This window comes from Aquarana catesbeiana, linkage group LG09 (genome assembly GCF_042186555.1).
Source record: "Aquarana catesbeiana isolate 2022-GZ linkage group LG09, ASM4218655v1, whole genome shotgun sequence".
Classification (NCBI taxonomy): domain Eukaryota; kingdom Metazoa; phylum Chordata; class Amphibia; order Anura; family Ranidae; genus Aquarana; species Aquarana catesbeiana.
In genome coordinates this window covers 31,141,961-31,165,161 of record NC_133332.1, presented here as the reverse complement: position 1 = coordinate 31,165,161, position 23,201 = coordinate 31,141,961, and the positions used below count along the sequence as shown (strand labels likewise).

General features: G+C 44.0%; 1 protein-coding gene across 2 annotated transcripts in view; it reads left to right on the top strand.

Moving 5' to 3' along the window:
- Positions 1 to 16,310, top strand: part of TAPBP (TAP binding protein) — a 43,099-nt gene extending 26,789 nt beyond the window's left edge. The window contains exons 6-9 of one of the 2 annotated variants that reach the window (XR_012235911.1): positions 2,743 to 2,832; positions 6,841 to 6,887; positions 11,780 to 15,763; positions 15,921 to 16,310. Coding sequence is in view for 1 of the 2 variants with exons in the window: in XM_073598220.1 (XP_073454321.1) it covers positions 2,743 to 2,832; positions 6,841 to 6,887; positions 11,780 to 11,791 (149 nt within the window). In the remaining variant the exon portion in view is untranslated. Of the gene's footprint in view, positions 1 to 2,742; positions 2,833 to 6,840; positions 6,888 to 11,779 lie in introns of both variants that reach the window. The other variant, XM_073598220.1, reaches the window with a different exon arrangement.
- Positions 16,311 to 23,201: the final 6,891 nt, after the last annotated feature.

Here is a 23,201-nt window from a genome sequence, read left to right as displayed (position 1 = left end):
AGTCTCCACTCTAATTCATCCCAAAGGTGTTATATCGGTTTGAGTTCAGGACTCTGTGCAGGCCAGTCAAGTTCCTCCACCCCAAACTCGCTCATCCATGGAGGCTAAAATATCTCCTGACTATGCTCAGATTTTATTATTGACACTCTGTCCAGACTGCTGGAGGAGGGTAATACATAGTTACATACATACTTACATAATTGGTAAGGTTGAATAAAGACACTGGTCTATCCAGTTCCAACCTGTGTGTGTATGACTATGAACAGGTAATTGGTCGTGGAGAGTACAGCTAGATAATAGCACCAATCCCCAAATTGACATAGAAACAATAGGAAAGTGGAGTGGGGATTTTAGGTGGTGCAAAAAATATATCGTCAAATGTATTCAGTAAAAAAAGATGTATTTCTTATTTTGAGGAGCAAAACAAAAAATATATAAAAACAAATGACACAGGCATGTACAATATTGATATTAGGATGTATATCAGTAGAAAATATAATAAGCATATTACATCTTTTTGAAAAGTTGGGGTGAAGGCAAAAATATGAATAACATAAAATGTAAAATATAAAAACATAAATATTGTGTACATTTTATGTTTTTCATATTTTTGCCTTCACCCCAACTTTCCAAAAACATGTTATATGCTTATTATATTTTCTATTAGTATTCAGTCACTTACTATTTTTTTGTATTTGTTGTTTGTTACTTGTTGTCTATTTTAGAAGGCCTGTACTTCCATAAAGACAGCTCCCCTGAAGAAGCCCGATCTATGGACGAAACATGTCGGGATTCTCTATCATGCTGTCCTGTTTAACATCCTTATATCAGTATTGTACATGCCTGTGTCATTTGTTTTTATATATTTTTTGTTTTGCTCCTCAAAATAAGAAATAAATCTTTTTTACTGAATACATTTGACGATATATTTTTTGCACCACCTAAAATCCCCACTCCACTTTCCTATTGTTTCTGTGTATGACTATGGTTTTCCCTATCCCTGTACATTGTCCTTGCTGTGACACACATCTAAAAGTTTTTTTTAATTTATCTACACTCTCCGCTGACACCACCAACTGTGGAAGGGAGTTCCACATCCTTACAGTCCTAACAGTAAAGAACCCCTTATGCAGTGTAAGATTGAATAGTTTCTTGTCCAACATCATTGTGTGGGTGTCTTCTTTAGAGGCCTAAGATTAAAAAGTTTATGGCTAGAGTCACCATTTACAGAAATTTTATGTTGTGATCATATCCTCTCTTAAGGCCCTTTTCTCTAGGGAGAATACATTTAATGTTTCTAATCATCCCTTATAACTGAGATACTCAAGATTATTTATTAACTTTGATGTCCTTCAATGGATGCAGTTCAAGGACATCCTTCCTGAGGACTGGTGACCAGAACTGGACGCATACTCAAGATGCGGCCCAACCAGAATTTTGTAAAGTGGTAGAATTATAGTCTTATATCTTGGGTAAATACCCCTTTGAATGCGTGATAGTAGTCTGCTGGCCTTGCTTTCTACATTGCTTTGGCATTGCATGCTATTGCTGAGTCCTTGATCTACTAGAACCCCCAGATCCTTTTCCATCTTTGATTCTATCAGAGGTTCTCCCCCAAGCTCCTTGAGCAGGGACATCCTATTACTTCTATATTGAACTGTACAGTGAACCTCGGATTGCGAGTAACGCGGTTAACAAGCGTTTCGCAATACGAGCACTGTATTTTTATAAATCGTAACTCAGTTTGCGAGTGTTATCTCGCAAAACGAGCACGATTCAGGCCGAAGCATGTGCAGTACCGCGTTTGGCCTGAGGTGGGGGGGCGGGCGCCGGAGCCGATCGGCGTCGTTCAGAAATGCACGGAAAGGCCCAAGGACAGCTCGGCTGACCTCGACAAACATCGGGAACGGCGTCTTTCCGAGGTTTGTTGAGGTCAGCCGAGGTGTCCTCGGGCCTTTCCGTCTGTTTCCGAGGCTCTCCGGTGCCCCCCCCCCCCCACCTCTGGCCGCATGCGGTATTGCATGCCATTGAAGTCAATGCGGAACGAACTATTTTAGTTTCCATTGACTTCAATGGGGAAACTCGCTTTGATATGCGAGTACTTTGGATTACGAGCATTCTCCTGGAATGGATTATGCTCGTAATCTGAGGTTCCACTGTATTGTAATTGTACTGTCTCCCTTTATATTGTAAACTGCTGTGCAAACTGTTGGTGTTATAAAAATCCTAAATAATAATAATAGCGATAATAAATGAACCTTCTCTAACCTCCTAAAAGCCCCACAATTATCCTCTTTGCACCATCAAATTGCAGAAAAGTAGACCATAACACCCAGCCGCTGCTTATATGCAACCATGGCAGACTGAGATTCTGTGCTGAGAGTGCACTCACTGCACGCTTCCAGCAGGTTTCTCTGACAGCTCTCAGTTACTTTTTGTGATAGGGTGCCACCAGGATGGACTACCGATTATGTGACCATTGTGAGAGCCAATCACAGTGATCACATGATCAGGTAGTCAGTCTGCCTCCCGGCATTAAAGCCCACTTAAAGGTTAACCGGGAGGCAGTGGGAAGGGGATAACAAAGATTCTACTTTTCTTTTATGTCATTTTGATAGCAAAATTTTCAGTACAGACAGGAGATAGGATACATTACAATACTAACTTTCACCCTGACATGCAGAAAGGGAGAGAATTTAAACAGTCTACAGCCTTTGACTCTTTTGCTTCCTCATTTCCCAGGTGTGTTGGGACCATCTATTGAAGACGGTATGTACCTCTTCCTGGTCGCCCTCTTCTTGTACGGTTTTCTGAGCTACCTTCACAGGAAATGTGAGTATGAAATGAGAATGTTACATAGATTATAGGCTTACATCTATTTCTGAAATGTAACTGAACATTCAATATATACTGTATATACACAATGGGGGTTATTTACTAAAGGAAAATCCACTTTGCATTTCAAGTGCACTTGAAAGTGCACTGAAAGTGCACTTGGAAGTAAAGTCACTGTAGATTGAGGGGGATATGCAAGGAGAAGAAAAAAACTGCATTTTAGCTTGCACATGATTGGATGATAAAATCAGCAGAGCTTTCACTCATTTCAGATCTACCTTTTAGATTTAGAGCGACTGCACTTCCAAGTGCACTTGCAGTGCAAAGTGGATTTTCCTTTCGTAAATAACCCCCAATGTGTATATATCACCCTCACTTTTGCCCTCTCCTTATTACTGCACTCATGACTTCCTCCTAAGTCGAATCCCACATGCTAATAAAACCCCCAGAATCCTAAGGCATGTCCCCTCATATAAATCACACTCTTATTACCTCCCGCACCCTTCTGTTTCTCTTAACCTCTGGAGATATATCCCCAAAGCCTGGGCCTCCTTTATTTACCTGTACTCCATGCACCCATCACACTGTATGCTCTGGCAGCAGCTGCAATCCACACAATTTAGTTTCCATTCCTCTTCTTGCCAAAGCTAGCCTCCCCTTCTCTTGTGCCCTCTGGAATGCCCGCTCTTTCTGCAACAAACTCACCTCTGTTAATGAGCTCTTTGACGCTAACTCCTTTAATCTACTTGCGGTCACCGAAACCTGGCTTCATGAATTCAATGCTGCTTCTCCTGCTTCCCTCTCCCATGATGTCCGTCTCTGGATTCACTCCCCTAGACCTAATGGATGCAAGGGAGGTGGAGTGTGAATCCTCTGATCCCCACAGAGCACCTTCAAGGTTCTTCACTCTTCTCCCTCTCTGTCCCTCTCATCATTTGAAGCTCACTGTATACGTCTATTTTCTCCAATTTCCTTAAGAATTGCTGTGATCTACCAACCCCCTAGACCGTTATTAACTTTCCTTGATGACTTCTCTGCCTGGCTACCCTACTTTCTCTCTTCTGAAATTCCCACAACCATTCTGGGTGACTTCAACATCTCTGTTAATACTAACATCCCTGCTACTTCTAAACTTCCTAAACTTCTTAGTCTAACCTCCTCGTTTGACCTGAAGCAATAGGTACATGCTTCTACTCACTCTGATGGCAACACCCTGGACCTTGTATTCACCTGCCTATGCACCCTGCACCCTATGCAACCTCTCCAACAATTATTTTCCTCTCTCTGATCGCTACCTTATTAGTTCCACTATCTCCCAGTCTTCCACCACTTTTTCCTAACAATTACCCTTACAAACCTTTGCCACTTCAACCCTTCTCTTCTCTATTGTGATACTGACCACCTCAATGAAAAAAATCTATGACAAAATCCCACCCCTGTCCTGCCCCAATCTAGCCTCTTCTGTCTATAATAGATACCTGTCCTCCACCCTGGATGAGTTTGCCACCCTCACTACACACAGAATCAGGCCCCGATCCCTTCAACCCTGGCAAACAGATGACACTAGACACTAGACTGCCTCCACATTGCCATGCAGACTTATTTTACCACTCTTATTAACACCTTATCATCCAGTCCCGGTCAACTCTTCTCTACCTTTAACTCTACTTTGTCCTCCACTGCTTCCATTCACTAACTCACTCACGGCCCAGGAGATCGCCAATCACTTCAAAAATAAGATTGATTTAATTTGTGATAAAATCTCCACTCTACAGATATCTAACCCCCCCCCCCCCGTACTTAACACTCCATGTCCAGGTACAATAAACACTCCTCTTATTCAACCCTGCTACTATAGACAAGGTTGTTAAACTTATTTCTAACGCCCACCTAACCACCTGTCCCCTGGACCCAGTTCCCTCTTAACCCCACCCTGTGATCACCCTCTGACTCTATCCTGCACTCTCTAACGCTCATCTTCAATCTATCCCTCTCTTCTGGCATCTTCCCCAACTCCCCAACTAACATGCCCTAGTCACCCCCAAATTTAAAAAGCCATCCTTGCTCCTCTTTTTCTCCAAACTTCTTGAATGCCTATGCTACAACTGAGTGGCCACCTCATAAAGAATAACCTTCTTGATCTCCTTCACTCTGGATTTTGCCCCCAACACTCTCGGCTGTCTTTTATACGGTTGACCACCCCCCTCCTCAAAAAACTTTATTCCTTTTGTGGCTGTGCTCTTCGCTGGCTCTCACCCAATCTATCCCACCGCACCTTCAGTGTCACTTACAATTCTACTTCTTCCTTTCTCTCTCGGGGTCCTCCAAAGTTCTGTTCTTGGACCTCTCCTATTCTCAATCTACACCTCCTCCCTGGGTGTATTATCTTGTATAATAATAATAATAATGATAGATAGATAGATAGATAGATAGATAGATAGATAGATAGATAGATAGATAGATAGATAGATAGATAGATTGACGTCCTTTTTTTCCCACAAATAGAGATTTCTTTTGGTGGTATTTGATCACCTCTGCGGTTTTTATTTTTTCCGCTATAAACAAAAACAGATCAACAGTTTTGAAAAAAATGCATTATTTTTTACTTTTTGCTATAATCAATATCCCCCAAAAATATATAAAAAAAACCATTTTTTTTCCTCAGTTTAGGCCGATATGTATTCTTCTACATATTTTTGGTAAAAAAAAAAAAAAAAACGCAATAAGCGTATATTGATTGGTTTGCGCAAAAGTTATAGCGTCCACAAAATAGGGGATAGTTTTATGGCATTTTTATTATTTTTTTTTTTTTTTTACTAGTAATGGCGGCGATCTGCGATTTTTATCGTGACTGCGACTTTATGGCGGACACATCGGACAATTTTGACACATTTTAGGGACCATTGGCATTAATTCAGCGATCAAGGCTATAAAATTGCATTGATTACTGTAAAAATGTCACTGGCTTTGAAGGGGTTAACACTAGTGGTTGCTCGAGGGGTTAACTGTGTTCCCTGGGAGGTGATTCTAACTGAAGGGGGAGGGAACTGACTGGAGGAAGTGACAGATCATGGTTCCTAGCTATTAGGAACACACAATCTGTCAATCCTCTCAGAACAGAATAGGCAAGTGTGTGTTTACACACACTCGTCCCTGTTCTGTCTCTCCTGCTCATGATTGCTCGTGGCCGGCGGTCATCGCGACCGTCGGCCACGAGCACAGACACCCCCGCAATGCAGCGGCGCGCGCGCGCCCGCTATCCCGGCCCCGCAAGCCGACATATAGCTACGACGGCTCGTGCAGGGGAGCCAACCTGACGCAGGTCGGGAAGTGGTTTAACCAGGGTGCCTTGAGGTTTCTTCAGGTGTGCCTTGGCAAAATACTTAAAAATTGCCCAAAAAATTGTATACAAGCCAGCATGTGGATGAAGACTGCCTTTTAGTCACATAAAGCCACAGGTTTACGTTGTGCACCATTACGACCTTCTAGCTGCAAGCGTTCTAACGACCAATGACATCATCAGTTGATAAGGAGGATGTAAGTTGCACAGCATGCTTGTTTGACCCTCCCTTACCTCTCTCCATTAGCGTTGGGGTCACATTAGCTGAGTGATGGACAAAAAGTGAGGGAGAAGAGAAACACTGGAACACTAGTCAGTACCAGTTTGCAAAAGTGTATTTGCTTTGGAAAAATAAATCACCTCTAATGTTGGGTGTCCCACGTGTGAATGTTGCTGTATTATGTAAAATCATTAGAACAGTTTTTACATTTTAGAATGGGGTGCCTCAAGACTGTCCATAATTTTGGAGTGTGCCTTGAGATTGTCCATCATTTTTAAAGGGTGCCTTGACTGAAAAAATGTTGAGAAACACTGAGATAGATAAATGTTAAAAATTTCTTGTTTCATAATAGTACGATTAGAAAATGATATAACTGTCTCATGAGCATTCTGTTTTGCAGTATTACATAAAGACCTGCTCACCTCTTGCTCTCTGTCTATTGCAGTTAAATTGTTCTTTAGTACCTCTCGGGAAGAACCGAATGACAAAAAGGTAATAAGCGAATGATCTAACACACAGAATGTGCAGAATGTGGTCCATAAACTCCATCATTAAGCTGGCTACACATCATACATTCTGATCATACAATCTCCTCTAGATGTACCAACATCTCTACAGTGCAAAGGCATTCCTGAACAATCCATTACATTTACAGGGGTTGGACAAAATTATGGAAACAAGTATGGTAAAAGAATGAAATTGTTGCCTAATATGGTGTTGGATCTCCTTTGGCATCCAAGATGTCCTGAATTCTCCTGGGAATTGGCAAATATAAGTCTTGGATGGTGGATAATGGTATCTGATACCACTCTTCATGCAAACTAGATATGTGCAATTCGTTTAGTTCTGAATTAGTTTTTTAATGAATTTTGACAAATTCATTCCGAATTTCTGAATTTTTCAATTTCCGAAATTTCCGAATTTTGAATTTACGAAATTACGAATTTATGAATTTACAAATTTCCGAAAATTCGGAATTTCGGAAATTGGAACATTTCGGAAATTCAAAAATTCTAGTTCCGAAGTTCGGAAATTCGAAATTTCGAAAATTTGAAATTAGGAAATTCGAATATTCGAAATTTCATGAATTTAAAAATTCTAAAATTTGGAAATTTGCAAATCCAAGAATAAGAATGAAAATCTGAAAATTCAAAAGAATGAAAATCTGAAAATTCAAAAGAATGAAAATCTGAAAATTCAAAAATCTGAAATAATAACCAACTAATAATAAATAATAAATTATAGGTATTGGAATTTCCTTTCAAATTTGGCTGTTAGTGAACGCAACGAGTACGAATTTATCCAAAGTTACGAATTATCTGAAATAACAAATGCCGTATCTAAACAAATGGAACGTATCGATCTAATAATAATAAATAACAACAATAACAGTAAAACCTTTTTTATTACTATTATTTATTATTAATTTGTCCCATTCCATTTGTGTAGATGCGGCATTCGTTATTTCGGATAATTGGTAACTTCAGATAAATTTGTATTTGTTACGTTCACAAACAGCCAAATTTGAAAGGAAATTCCAATACCGATAATTTAATAGTTAGTTATTATTTCGAATTTTACAGATTTTCTTTCTTTTTTTCAGATTTTCGAATTTCCGAATTCCGAAAATTCTGAAATTCGGAATTCGGAAATTCAAAAATTCAGAAATTCGGAAATTTGAAAAACCCAATTTTCGGTTTTCCGAATTTCCGAATTCCGAATTTTCGAAAAAAGCAAAAAAACGAATGAAACGAAAACAAACAAATTTTTTGTCAGTGCACATGTCTAATGCAAACATTCGGGTCACAATCCTGCGCAATGTCCTTTTGTCTCTTACCATGTTGACCATGTTGACCGCACTTATGCTTATCAAACAACGTTTTCCCAGAAACTGTAAATGTCGTCATACCCTTTAATACTGTACCTCATGACACCGCAAATTAATTGGCAACTTCAGTCACAGAGGAACCAGCTAAGCGGCACCAAAAATTTGCCCTCTTGAAGCTCAGTAAGCTCTGACATGACTCCGTATTACTAGCAGCGCATGCAGTGAATGAGGAAAGTGAGGCTTCCCACCTGTTAGCTCGGTGTCTCATCACACCGCGGAAGTAAAAGAATGTTGGGAGTCAACCCGAAGCGGCTCTCGTTGCGCAAAGTCAATTTTTTCAATTTCCCAGCACGGATGTCCATATTCATTGACTTTCAACACTTTTGGTAAAAAAAAAGGTCATCTCCCCACAAACCACGTGGTCAATAGATACCCGATGGTACATCACTTCCACTTTCAACGCAAAACATGTCTTCACTTTCACACCTACAAATCATGTAGTGTTTCCATATTTTTTTCCAACCCCTTTACCGTATATCCCATCAGGAAGGCCCACGTACTGCGCCATTGTCATCAAATCTAGGGGAGATTGTGCAATGAGATTTTTATGTGTGGCCAAAATTTTACATGCTTTCCCTTTCATATTTTTTGTTATTGTATTAAATATGGAGATGTGCAAATTAGTCAATAGTGGGATCTCTAAATGCAGGGAGTTTAAACTTTTAATTGTGACCATTTCTTCGGGCCTGAATTCTACTCCCATAGACTTAAATTGGCCCGTACTCCTAGGGGAGTATTTATAAAAAAAATTGCAGAGCTATTCATCCTGTGAAACTTCATGTCCATTCATATTCTATTTTCTCTCCAGGTCAAATGCTATTCCTCATATAGAATGGAGCGAATTGGGAGATTACCACATTATGGCCATTAGATGGTGCTGGCGATTATAATAAATAAGTACATCAGCTCCATCTAGTGGCCATAATGTGGTATTTTCCTGATTTACTCTATTCTGTATTATTGAATGGCATTCAAGTTGGAGAGAAAATAGCCTCATAACATTTGAGTTTTTGTCAGGGTACTCACCAGGGCCGAGATGCTGAGAGCGGCTCCCCTTGCAGCTGAGTGCGCTATACCCCTGGAGGTGGCACAGAGGGTATCGGGCACAGAGAGGCACGGGTCGCCAGGCACTAGTAGGAGCTTGCGTGTTGAACTTCTGTCTGGTAGTAGTCCGTGCAGGGTACACCCGGACGGTGATCAGCAGAGGAATCAGACTGGGGCTCCAACTGAAGTAGATAACTGGAACAAAGTATGTAGAGAAGCCAGGGGGTCAAACACAGCAAGCCGGTAGGAAGGAAGTCTGTTTAAACAAGCCAAGGTCATACACAGGAATCAATCAATGGGAGAGTCCAAGACAGGCCGGGGGTCAAACACTGGAGCAGGCAGTAGCGAAGTCTTTAAAGAGAAGCCGGGGGTCAAACACTGGAGCAGACTGAAGAGGAATCCGTTAAGCAAGCCGAGGTCAAGGTGCAGGAGAAGTTCAAGGGTGGTCAAGGCAATCCGGGTCACAACAGGCAGGAGTCAATAGCAGAACAAGGAACAGGAACACAGAAGCTGAAATGACAAACCAGCAATAAGCCAGAGAGCTGGGCTGCCTTTTATAGGGCCGCCAGGGGAACTCACGTGTGCGGCTAAGATGCGTACGTGCTTACGCCATTTCGCCGTCCGCTGACTTGCACGTCTATGTGTGCCATTGCGCCGTGACGCGGTCCGCTGAATTGCGTACCCGCATGCGCCTATTAGCCATTCTGCCACGCAGGCGTACAGGGAAATGCCGGTATTGGCAAACAAAGTTTCTGTTATTCCTCTGACAGTTTTTCCTCATCAGGATAGTCATACTGCTATGATTAAGCCCAATCTGGGTGAAGTGTGTCAGAGGGGTGTGGCCTAGATGTGAGGACTGTAGCTGAAGTCAGCTTGTTTACTAAGAAATGGTGCATCTGGAGTGCAGTCCCGGGGCTTTTTATCACAGTGAATGGATAGAGAGAGACGTGCTTCTGAAGGGGCCCATAGCACGAAGGGAGAGCCAATGAGCAGGGGAAACGGGAAGCTTTTAAGCGGAACTTTCTTTTGTATCCCATCCAGCCACCATTGCAGCTTAAGGAGGGCCAGTAAAACCTTGCCTCAAGCGCCTATTTTTTCCAGCCCCCAACTTCTGGTGTGAACAAAACTAAAAGTTATATTTTTTTGGAGCATAACCCTAGTTTCCTACTGCTTGGCTGGTACAGGTCCCAATATATTGTCATTACCCCATTCTGAAAGTAGGCTCAGGTAGATGATGTTTCTGTAGATCATCATTACAAATTGGGGGGGCAACATATAGACCCTGCTTCCCTGTCATTGGTGAAGGAACTCCCTAGTGTCTGTGTAAGGAGCCCTGGAGTGTGTCAACAGGGCACCACGCCCATATGGATAAGAAAGGAACTTATAGCCCAACTCCGGTCAAAAATTTTTTTTACCATGGAGTGGGGCTGTGCCCATACTCAAAGGGTCAACTGCTCGTTTTTTGTCTAGGGGATTGGAGAAAGGAGATACACTTACCTAATCCTCTAATCTGCCTCGCACAAGACTGGTTCCTGTTGCTTCTGCCCACTCCCCAACCCCCCCCCCCCCCCGACGTCCTCATGCCCGTATATCTGTCTGGACCTGAGGACGTAAGAAATAGTCCACCACTGGATCATGGGGGAGCACCAGTTGAAGTGGAGAATTGGGTGAGTATAAACTTTCTCCAACCAGGGATCTCCAAACTATGGCCCTCCAGCTGCCCTCCAGCTGTTGCGGAACTACATGTCCCATGAGGCATTGTAAAACTCTGACATTCACAGACATGACTAGACATGATGGGAATTGTAGTTCCTGAACAACTGGAAGGCCGTAGTTTGGAGACCCTTGCACCTAGACAAAAACCATCAGTGGACCCATGGAGTGCGGACACAGGCTCCACTGCCTTTTTTGCCTGGAGTTGGGCTTTACAAAAATGTATATGTTAATTATTTTGTAGTATGTCGGCTTTTGTGATTGAAACTGCAGTTATTCTTTAAAAATTCCATAGACTTATTGTTAATATAGAAATTCCCAGGTGCCAGGGGATCAAGGGCACCACATGCCACCAAGAATAGTCAATTTGAAGAGTAGACAGCAAAAGGGAATTTTTTAGGTGCCAAAATCATAACTCCAAAGAATGTGATAAAATATCCACCATCACAGAGTGTCCATATGGCTTGAATGCATGTGTGGTAACTTCAGCTCTACATGTTTCGACCAAACATTGGCTTCCTCAGGAGAGTTTTATTTCCATTGACTTATTTTTCATGTTATAATGGAGCTGATGTTCCAGTATGTGATGTAGGGTCTTCCAAAGCTGATTACAGTGTGCATAGGCTACCTATGCAGCATTGTGGGCTTTGGGGTGGGAGGTGAGGGTCATAAAATATCTAAAGGCATTCAATTATAACAACGTGTGTCTCACCTTGGTCTCTGTTTGTTTTTATTTCAGAAAAAGAATTAAGGAGAGTAAAAGAACAATCAGACGCTGAAGAACGTGCCTGAACATTGTGTGCATGTGTGTGTGTGACGAAGAGATTTACTAAAACTGGTGCACGAAGAATCTGGTGCAGCTGTGCATTTTAACCAATCAGCTTCTAGCTTCAGCTTGTTCAATTAAGCTTCGACAATAAAACCTGGAAGCTGATTGGTTACTATGCACAGCTGCACCAGATTCTCTGTGCACCAGTTTTAGTAAATCTCCACCAGAAGGACCGATTAACTGTCAGCGGTGCAACATTAAAATAAGGAAGATTGCAATAATTTTACTAGTGAGACAAATAAACAATGCGTCTCAATGCATCCTGTGCAATGTGACACGTGCAGCAGAAATAGGAAAAAAAAACATTATTTGTGTCATTCTACATAAATGTCGCAATTTGTGCAACATATGTAAGAGATTGTCTATATTTTGGGAGCATAGAACAGACACATTAGTGTCCCAACCAGTAGGTGGCGCAAGGGCTCATTATAAACTGTGGTCACTGTGACATAAAAGATCTAAATTAGTTCAAACTTGCGACTTTTTTGTAATGACAGTTTTGTACATAATCTCCTTGCCAGGCCTAGAGTTTGTGTGTGTGACACAGAGGGTTTGATAAAGTTTTGGTGGTGCAGTGTGTGAATTTGCAATTGGGAAAATATGTGCAAAATTGTCACAAAAATGGTGCAAATTGTGGCAAATTCTACATTGTGTTGCAGTGTTCATAGTTTACAAGGAGTCCTGCGCCACCTGCTGGTTGGCACACGAATGTGCTTATACTTTGCGCCCAAAATATATGCAGACTTTTCAGTGAGAGGACACACAAACTGCAACATTTCTATGAAATGGCGCAAATAAGGATTACCCGATTTCTGGCGCACGTGTTGCATTCAACGGGAACATGCATTGCAAATCATTGTTTATTTGTCACACTAGTAAAAAAATTGCAATTTAAAAAAAAAAATTCTGGGATGTGGTGCCTTTATGTTCGAATCTCTAGTTGACTCTCAAAAAAATAATAAAGTCTGCACAATTTTAATGTTGCACCACTGATAGTCTATTGGACCCAGAGTGTGTATGGCTGTCTGATGATAATTGGGACACATTTAAAAGAAACTAGACTATCTGTTGTGGTTTCTATGGGCAGCCCCTAAAATTTCTTGGGCACTGCTTTCCATGTAGGAGTCCATTTGTGTAACACTGAAATTGCTCACCCGGCGTGGCGGAGTCCTTTCCGGTATCGCTCCTGTGCTGGGCTGTACTGATAAGAAATCGCAGGAGAAAATAACAGTACTACTCGTGACCAGCAGGTGGCGATACAGCTAATAGAAACCTGGCATGGAGGCAGCCATTGCTGACCTCTACATTTGGAAATGCTAAGGCTAGGTTGTCCAGCTGCCATTTGCAGTCCGGTGCGGTTTTGTTCAGGTGCGATTTAGGTGCATATTTTTATTTAAATTTGCACCTAAACCGGACCCAAAATCGCACAGGACCCTTTTCAGAAATGGACTGCGGACACCCCATTCAAAGTCGGTCTGATTCACATATTATGCGAATTGGATGCAGTTAAAAAACGCATTTGATTCGCATACATGTGAACCGGCCCTTATGGTCAAATTGACCCCAGGCTTCAAGACTTCCGACTCACTGTCCCGGATCAGGACTTCTGACTTCTCTCCTACTTGTTCAGTGACTCAGAAAGCATTGAAGCCTAGGGGTCAGTACAACAGCCAGGCAACTAGCCTTTTTTCGGGCCAGTGGTTGATAAATACAATGTAATGTGAATTCAGACAGAACAACACAGTTTCTGTTCTTTTGTGAAATTTATTGTAACCTTGAAAATGGAACATTTTAAAATGACACACAAAAAAAAAAAAACCTCAAAAATCCCATCAACCCCCAAGCAAGGGAGGTCCAGCCTAGGTGGCCACCATGGCTTCCTCCATAGATACAGTGGAGGAATGAGCATGGCCACCCATGGAAAGGAATTGTGATTGCAGGATCGCCAAGGGGGAAGAAAAGCCTGAAATAGAAAAAAGAAAAGAAAACTAAAGCAACCGCCTCATCTTAATAATTCCTATATTGTGTTTTTTAAACTGTAATTTGCTGTGCGTGTTCTGGTTCTTGCGCCATCTTTCCCTTTCCTAGAATGAGGAGGTCTTTACTGTCCTCTAAAGTCTTCGGTCAATGCAGCGTGCAAAGGACAGCAACCCATTTCAGGTCCTCTTTGGTCCGATCAGACGATTGATTGCGATGGCGTACGGCACTTTGCTTATCTTCTGCACTTTTTGCATTGCACAACCCAATTGACCCTCCAGAATTGTTTGCAGTTCCTGCACGTCATCAAGCAATTTTTCAATTTTTTCCTAATTAGGAATAATCTGTTTAGTTAAAATAAATAGGATTTCCTTGTGCCTTGACCTGCAGTATTAAAAAGGAATTTGCCTTGAAGCAGAATACATGCGTGAGAAGCCTTAGATAGAAGCTGCCACTCCCAGAGTAAGTTCCTGGCTGTAAGCCAGTTCCAGGGCAGCGATGTTACTAATGGCACAGCCTGAGGCTCCATTCACACTAATGCGTTTTTTGATGCATTTTGCAGAAATGCATGGGGATTTTTTAACATGGGTTCCTATGGAACATGTTCACATCAATGCCTTTTTGTACCTCTGCGTTTTTGGAAAGGGTCAGGGACTTTTTTTCATGCAAAATGCAGCGTTTTTCATGTAATAGAATTCAATGGACCAGCATAAAAAACGCAAGTGCACCATTTTTGCAGCGTTTTTACAGTGTTTTTGATGCGCTTTTGATGCGTTTTTGGCGTATTTTTAAAAAAAATTTTTTAGACTGTATACAGTTTAAAAGAAAACTGTAAAAAAAAAAAAAAAACGCAAAACGCGGCAAAAACGCTGTAAAAATGCTACAAAAACGCTGCTCAAAAACGTGGCAAGCATGACAAAAAAAAATCCAAAAACGCTCAAAAGCAACATGCATAGGTGTGAATCGAGCCTTAGGCTCGATTCACACTAATGCGTTTTTTGATGCATTTTGCAGAAATGCATGGGGATTTTTTAAAATGGGTTCCTATGGAACATGTTCACATCAATGCATTCTTGTGCCTCTGCGTTTTTGGAAAGGGTCGGGGACTTTTTTTCATGCAAAATGCAGCGTTTTGCATGTAATAGAATTCAATGGGCCAGCATAAAAAATGCAAGTACAGCGTTTTTGACGCGTTTTGCGGTTTTTGCATTTTTGTTTTTTTTTTACACTGTATACAGTATAAAAAAAAACAGTAAAAAAAAAAAAAAAAAAAAAAAAAGCAAAACGCGGCAAAAACGCTGTAAAAACGCTGTTCAAAAACGCGCCAAGCACCGCAAAAAACACTGCAGAAACGCTCAAAAGCAACATGCATAGATGTGAATCGAGCCTCAGGTTGGTTTCACACCTATGCAGTTTTGGTGCTGTTTGCATTTTGCAGATTTGCACTACAGTCCATTTAACATTGTTTCCTATGGGACACGTTCTGTAGTGCAAATCTGCAAAATGCAAAAAGCACTAAAACTGCATAGATGTGAATGGAGCCTTAGTGCTCTACACAGCCTAGGAGTAGGGGAGCTTCAGCCAAGCGCTTCACACATAGGTGTTTTCCTCAAGACATATCCCCTTTTAAATTGCCAGAGATCTGCTGTGTGACTGTACAGGTACAGTAAGGCCCCATTCACACTTATGCGACTTATCCTGCGACTTGGGACTGCAAAGTCGCATGACAAGCCGTACCCCCATGATTTCCAATGCGTACCGTTCAGATCTGTGTGTCTTCAAGTCGCAGCGACTTCAAAGTAGATCTCTGCACTACTTTGGGCCGACTTTGATGCGACTTGCGGTCCGTAGACCTTTAAGATTACACAGGCAGTGCTGCAAGTTGCGTCAAAGTCACGCGACTTTCAGGTTGCACAAGTGTGAATGGGGCCTAAGGCTGGATTCACACCTATGGCATTTTTAGTGCTTTTTGCATTTTGCAGATTTGCACTACAGTCCATTTATCATGGTTTCCTATGGAACACGTTCTGTAGTGCAAATCTGCAAAATGCAAAAAGCACTAAAAATGCCATAGGTGTGAATCAGACCTAAATGAGGTGAACGTGATTTCCCATGTCACACAGGTGTCTAATGAGTGTCTGTTGGAGTGGTCAGTGTGGCTGTGAGACCACATTGTGGGCGATTGATTATCACAGCTGCGGAGGAGCTCTATGGTTTTCTAGAACCACATCAACACTTTTCTATTGGTACCTAATCAATACATTGTATAGTATCTCGGGTGCTTCTTTGCTTTTGTTTTGCTGCAAGCAGAATTTTTCATTTTGTTTTAGTATGTCGGTGATTTATGCTTTATTTAAGTAGAGAAAAAAGATGATCCATGATTGTTGTGATTGTTGAATGGCATCTAAAAAAATAGTTTTTTTCTGTGCATTGTTTTTCTCAATAAAATTGAGATTCTTCTATAGGTGGTCTCTGTGTTATTTAAAGGGAGAATATCACTCGCTCTGCTGGGTGCATCGAATACTGTATAGGCCGCGGTCATCCACTGCACCCGGTGCATCCAGTGCCAGTAAGTTTTAACCACTTGACCGCCGGAAAATTTACCCCCCCCCCCCTTCATGACCAGGCCGTTTTTCGCAATACGGCGCTGCGTTACTTTAAATGACAGTTACGCGGTCATGCAACACTGTACATAAATTACATTTGTCATTTTTTTTTTCCCCACAAATAGAGCTCTCTTTTGGTGGTATTTGATCACCTCTGGGTTTTTTATTTTTTAGGCTATAAACAAAAAAAATACGAAAATTGTGAAAAAAAAATAATAATATGTTTTTACTTTCTGCTATAAAACATAACCAATAAAAAAAAAATTAAAAATCCAATTTCTTTATAAATTTAGGCCGATGTGTACTCTGCTACATTTTTTTGGTTAAAAAAAAATCCCAATAAGTGAATATTAATTGTTTTGTGCAAAAGTTATAGCGTCTACAAACTATGCGATATATACTGGAATTTTTTTTTTATACTAGTAATGGTGGCGATCGGCGACTCATAGCAGGACTGCGATAGTTCGGCGAACAATCTGACACTAACTGACATTTTTGACACTTTGTGGGAACCAGTGACACTAATACAGTGATCAGTGCTAAAAATATGCACTTTCACTGTACTAATGAATAGGAGTGCAACGGATCAAAAAACTCACGGTTCGGATCGTTCCTTGGATCAGGAGTCACGGTTCGAATCATTTTCGGATCAACAAAAAAAAAATCTCCCCCACTGTAATATCCACAATCTCCCTATTGGCAGAGTATTGGCAGAGTATTGGCAGGGTATTGGCAGAGTATTGGCAGGGCATGGCAGAGTATTGTCAGGGCATTGCAGAGTATTGGCAGGGCATTGCAGAGTATTGGCACTGCTGCCATCCGATCTCTCCCCTCCACTGTACAGATCAGTACACATGACGCCGGTTTGTTACAAGTGATCACTCCGTCATTTGACGGAGCAATCACAAGCTAAACGGCCGCCGGGTGTACCAAGATGGCCGCTCCGGAGCTAGGCCGAAGCCGCGGCCTTTCCTATGGCCGAGGCCACAGAGCGCTCCGCGGATCGCGGGTGTCCCGTATGGTTCAACCTCCGCGGATCGGATCACGGATCGATGATGATCCGCTGCACCCCTACTAATGACAATGGGAAGGGGTTAAACATCTAGGGCGATCAAAGGGTTAAATGTGTGCTCAACCAGTGTTTATGTTAGTATATGTGTCCTGCTAAGGGATGTGCCTTGCAGGGAAACAAAATCCAGCACATCCATGCTGACAGGACAGAGCTCTGCATTGGTTACAGAGCTCCACCTTGTCTTCCTCCTCGCTGATCAGCGGGTGCCAGCGGTCATCCATTGGCCGGCACCCGCTGATCAGCTTGTGCTGCGACTAATCACAGCACAAGTGGCGTGCACCTATATACGTGATTCTGCACAGCCGGCCCTCACTGTACCAGTAAAGCTACAGTGGGCGGTTGGCAACTTGTTAACCGCTTGCCGTCCAGCCGCCGCAGTCATACTGCGGCAGAATGGCACGGGCAGGCGAATTGCCGTCATGTTACCTCGCTCCTTAAGGCGGCCACTAGCCCTAACTCACCCCCCCCCCCCCGGAGCCGATGCGAGTGCCCGGCGGTCCGCAACTGCTCGTGACACAGCGAGAACCGGGATCTGTGTGTGTAAAAGAAGTGACAGATCGTCTGTTCATACAAAGTATAAACAGCGATCTGTCATCTCCCCTAGTCAGTCTCCTCCCCCCTTCAGTTAGAACACACACGAGGGAACACAATTAACCCCTTGATCGCCCCCTAGTGTTAACCCTTTCACTGCCAGTGACATTTTTACAGTAATCAATGCATTTTCATAGCACTGATCACTGTATTAATGCCAATGGTCCAAAAAATGTGTCAAAATTGTCCGATATGTCCGCCATAATGTCACAGTCACGATAAAAATCGCAGATCACCGCCATTACTAGTAAAAAAAAATAATAATAAAAATGCTATAAAACGATCCCCTATTTTGTAGACGCTATAACTTTTGTGCAAACCAATCAATATACTCTTATTGCGATTTTTATTACCAAATATATGTAGAAGAATACATATCGTCCTAAACTGAAAAAAAAATAGCTTTTTAAAAAAAAAAAAATGTTTTTTTCAAAATTGTCGCACTTTTTTTGTTTATAGCGCAAAAAATAAAAACCGCAGAGGTGATCAGATACCACCAAAATAAAGCACTATTTGTGGGGAAAAAAGCACGTCAATTTTGTTTGGGTACAATGTCGCACGACCGTGCAATTGTCAGTTAAAGTGACGCAGTGCCGAATCGCAAAAAGTGCTCTGGTCAGAAAGGGGGTAAAATCTTCCGGGGCTGAAGCGGTTAATGTGTAGCTAAACCCAAATCATAAACAATTATCAACAAATGATGTATTACATGCTGTTCTTACCAGGGGCGGACTGACAACTCATGGTGCCCCCCGGGCAATAGAAGATCATGGGGCTCCCTATGTCTCCTCCCACATGCAATCCACACCTACACAATGCCCCACCTACATAAATCATGGGGCACACAGTAAGGTACATCACATGGCACACAGCAGAGCACGGGGCACATCATGGGGCACATCATGGGGCACACAGTAGGGCACATCAAAGGGCACACAGGAGGGCGCATCATGGGGCACAGGAGGGCACTGAGCACATCACAGGGCATGGGGCACACAGTAGTGCACATCACAGGGTACACAGGAGGACACATAATGGGGCACCCAGCAGGGCACTGAGCACCTCACAGAGCATGGGGCACACAATAGGGCACATCAGGGGGCACATTATGGGGCACACAGCAGGGTTTATTATGCTGTACACAGCAGGCCACATTATTTAGCACAGCATGGTGCATCACAGGGGGTACAGGGCACATTAGTGGGTACACAGCGGGGCACATTACAGGGCACATCAGGAGATACACAGCAGGACATGCCGCACATCACAGGGCATGTGGAACATAGTAGGGCACATAGCAGAGCACAGGGCACACAGTAGGGCACATCCCAGGGCACATCCTTGGGAACAGGACACATTAGGCAGTACACATCAGGGCACATCACAGGGCATGAGGCACACATCCCAGGGCATGGGTCACACAGTAGAGCACATCACAGGGCACACAGTAGAGCACAACAGGCGGTACACAGCAGGGCATGGGGCACATAGCAGGGCACATCACAAGGCACAGGACACATCACAGGGCAAGGGTCACAAAGTAGGGCACATCAGGGGGTACACAGCAGGTCACATCACAGGCCATGCGGCAAGCAGTAGGGCAAATAGCAGGGCACAAACAAAAACACAGGGCACACAGTAGAGCACTGGGATCCTTCAGACTCAGCACAGTGGGTCTCAGGGTAGCCATCAGGGGGGAAGGCGACACAGTGGGGGGTGGAGGACACAGGGGGAAACCGTTGGGGGAGAAGACACAGGGGGACACTGTGGGCGGGTTGGAGGACACAGGGAGACACCGTGGGGGGGGTGGAGGGCACAGGGGGACACTGTGGGTGGGTGGCACATGGGGACACCGTGGGGGGGCTGAAGGGCACAGGGGGACACTGTGGGGGGGGGTGGAGGGCACAGGGGGACACTGTGGGGGGGGTGGAGGGCACAGGGGGACACTGTGGTTGGGTGGCACAGGGGGTCACTGTGGGGGGGGGGGAGGGCACAGAGGGACACTGTGCAGGGCACAACAGAGGGGACACTGTGGGGGGTGAAAGGCACAGGGGACATCATGGGGGGGTGGCACGGGGGTCACTGTGGGGGGGGGGTGGAGGGCACAGGGGGACATGGTGGGGAGTAGATGGCACAGGGGGACATGGTGGGGGGGTGGATCGCACAGGGGGACACGGTGGGGGGGGTGTTACAGGGGGACACTGTGGGGGGGGTGGAGGGCACACTGTGGGGAGGTGGCACAGGGGGACACTGTGGGTAGGTGTTACAGGGGGACACTGTGGGGGGGTGGACGGCACAAGAGGACACTATGGGGAGGTGGAGGGCACAGGGGGACACTGTGGGGGGTGGAGGGCACACTGTGGGGAGGTGGCACTGGGGGAACCCTGTGGGTGGGTGTTACAGGGGGACACTGTGGGGGGGTGGACGGCACAAGGGGACACTATGGGGAGGTGGAGGGCACAGGGGGACACTGTGGGGGGTGGAGGGCACACTGTGGGTAGGTGGCACAGGGGGACACTGTGGGTGGGTGTTACAGGGGATCACTGTGGGGGGGTGGAGGGCACAAATAAAAACCGCAGAGGTGATCAAATACCACCAATAGAAAGCTCTATTTGTGGGAAAAAAAGGACGTCAGTTATGTTTGGGTGCAGCGTCGCACGACCGTGCAATTGTCAGTTAAAACAACGCAGTGCCGAATCGCAAAAAGTGCTCTGGTCAGGAAGGGAGTAAAATCTTCCAGGGCTGAAGCGGTTAATAACAAAAGCAAACATACATACTCATGTCCATGCTGTAACCTCTATGTGACGCGGCAGCTCTCCCACGCTCATTCTAAGTCTAGGTTCACATTGATGCGATTTAGCATGCGATTTGACGTGTCAGATCGCATGCCAAATCGGTGGCTATTGCAAGCAATGGCACCATCCGAATTGGTGCGACGCCGATTCCCAAAAGTAGTTTCTGTACTACTTTTGGCAAATTCGGGTGCGATTTCAATAGACATCTCTGCAGGAGCCCACACAGATGTCTCTGAAATCGCCAGGACTGACATGCGGGAATGAAGGCTGAACACGCACCAATTCAATCCGCTGTCAGTGTGAACCTGGGCTAAAACCGAGAGCTGACAGATCACATGACCGGTGTTCAGGTGACTCTGGATCTGCTCACAGTGGAGAATGGTGAGTGTCGGTCATTCCACCGCTCTGCTTCTCCATTGCTCACTGGGATGTTGGGATCCTTGCCGAATATGACACTACTCTGCCCTGTCAGCTGACTCTGGGTCACAGGAGAACATTAGTAAATATACTCTGTGGCCCAAAAGAGAAGTCTAGCTAAAAAAAAAAATGTGGCCATACTTCTCTTTTAAAGAAGGAGTAAACCACATCCTTTAAAAATAAAAATAACCTGCAAGACAATGCCATAATGTGCTAGTATGTATTGCATGCTAGCACATTATGAAATGCTTACCTTTGAGCGAAGACCTCCAGCGCTGCGCTGTTACCACTGACAGGGCTTCCATCTTCACCCAGTCTTCCTTCTGGGTTCACATGCTCCGGCCGTCTGATTGGACGAGCCACAATGACGTCTCTCCCATGCATGCTCATGGGAGTCACGGCCGCAGGTACACCGTCCCTTCAGAGCGCATGCGCCGGTAGGATGCATTAAGGTGAAAAAACGCAAACCTTTACAACCCCTTTAACAAGACAAAAAAACTCACTTCCTGTCCAGCTACTAACAGTTTTAACAGACAGGAAGTGAGGGACAATCTGTAGCAGGGAGACACAGACAGAAATCTGATCTTCCTTTAGTGCTGGTCTCCACTGGCGCTAAAAACAATGGATTTCACATGTTTTTCACCCTTGGAATGCCAAATAACTGCCATCCAAAGCTGAACAAACACTTTATAGAACATGCACACAGCTGTATAAAACATTTGACAACTAGTATGCAAGAAGCTGGCAGCAAGATCCTGCATAAAAATGTATGCTGTTATGCATGTAACATTTGAGTGTGTGCGCATAGTAAAAGGCCCTATTGCTGGGACACAAGCAGCTTCTCAAGAAAAACACCTAGCATCCTCTGTTGCTAGGACACGGGCAGATTCCCAAGGAAGCCACCTAGTTTTCTCCGTTGCTAGGACGCAGCCAGCTATTGCCCCCTAAGTGTCTTCTGTTGCCAAAACTCAGGCGGCTTCTCAATTAAACTGCGAAGCTTCCTCCATTGCTAGAATGCAAGCAAGCACTAACAGTTCTTAAATGTGCACATAGTCAGCTTCTGAAGAAAGCCACCTAGCATTCTCTGTTGCTAGGACACAGGCAGATTCCCAAGGAAGCCACCTAGTTTCCTCCGTTGCTAGGATGCAGCCCGCTTTTGCCACCTAGTGTCCTCTGTTGCCAAGACTCAGGCGGCTTCTCAATTAAGCTGCCAATCTTCCTCCATTGCTAGGATGCAAGCAAGCATAGGTCGCATTAAAAGTTCTGAAATTATTTATCTTTGTCTCATTTTTATTTACATCACAGAAACCTGACATTTTAACAGGGGTGTGTAGACTTTTTATATCCAGTGTAAATGTTTGTGCTAACATTTACATGCATTCAGCAGCTCAGGGTTCCCAGAGAGCCTCCCCCTTAAATCAGGGTCCCCAGAGAGCCTCCCCCTTAAATCAGGGTCCCCAGAGAGCCTCCCCCTTAAATCAGGGTCCCCAGAGAGCCTCCCCCCTGCATCAGGGTCCCCAGAGAGCCTCCCCCTTAAATCAGGGTCCCCAGAGAGCCCCCCACTTACATCAGGGTCCCCAGAGAGCCTCCCCTCCCTTTGGGGACCCTTGCAGAGACTCTGGGCTATGGGCCCCAGATTCGGGGCTATAGCCCCAAAAGCCACCCCTAGAGATGCCACTGATTCCAATCAATAAAAACATTTAAAAAATATTGATAAGAATTTTTTTGTGTCTGCGTGCATGAAGCCCAGTTTTCCTATGACAGAAGCGTGGTAGAAGTAGCACAGTTGAATTGAGAGCAATAACTCTGTGTCCTAGTTTATAGAATCGTAAACATGGAGAAGTACAAAGTACACCACAGAAAAAAACACTTCCTAT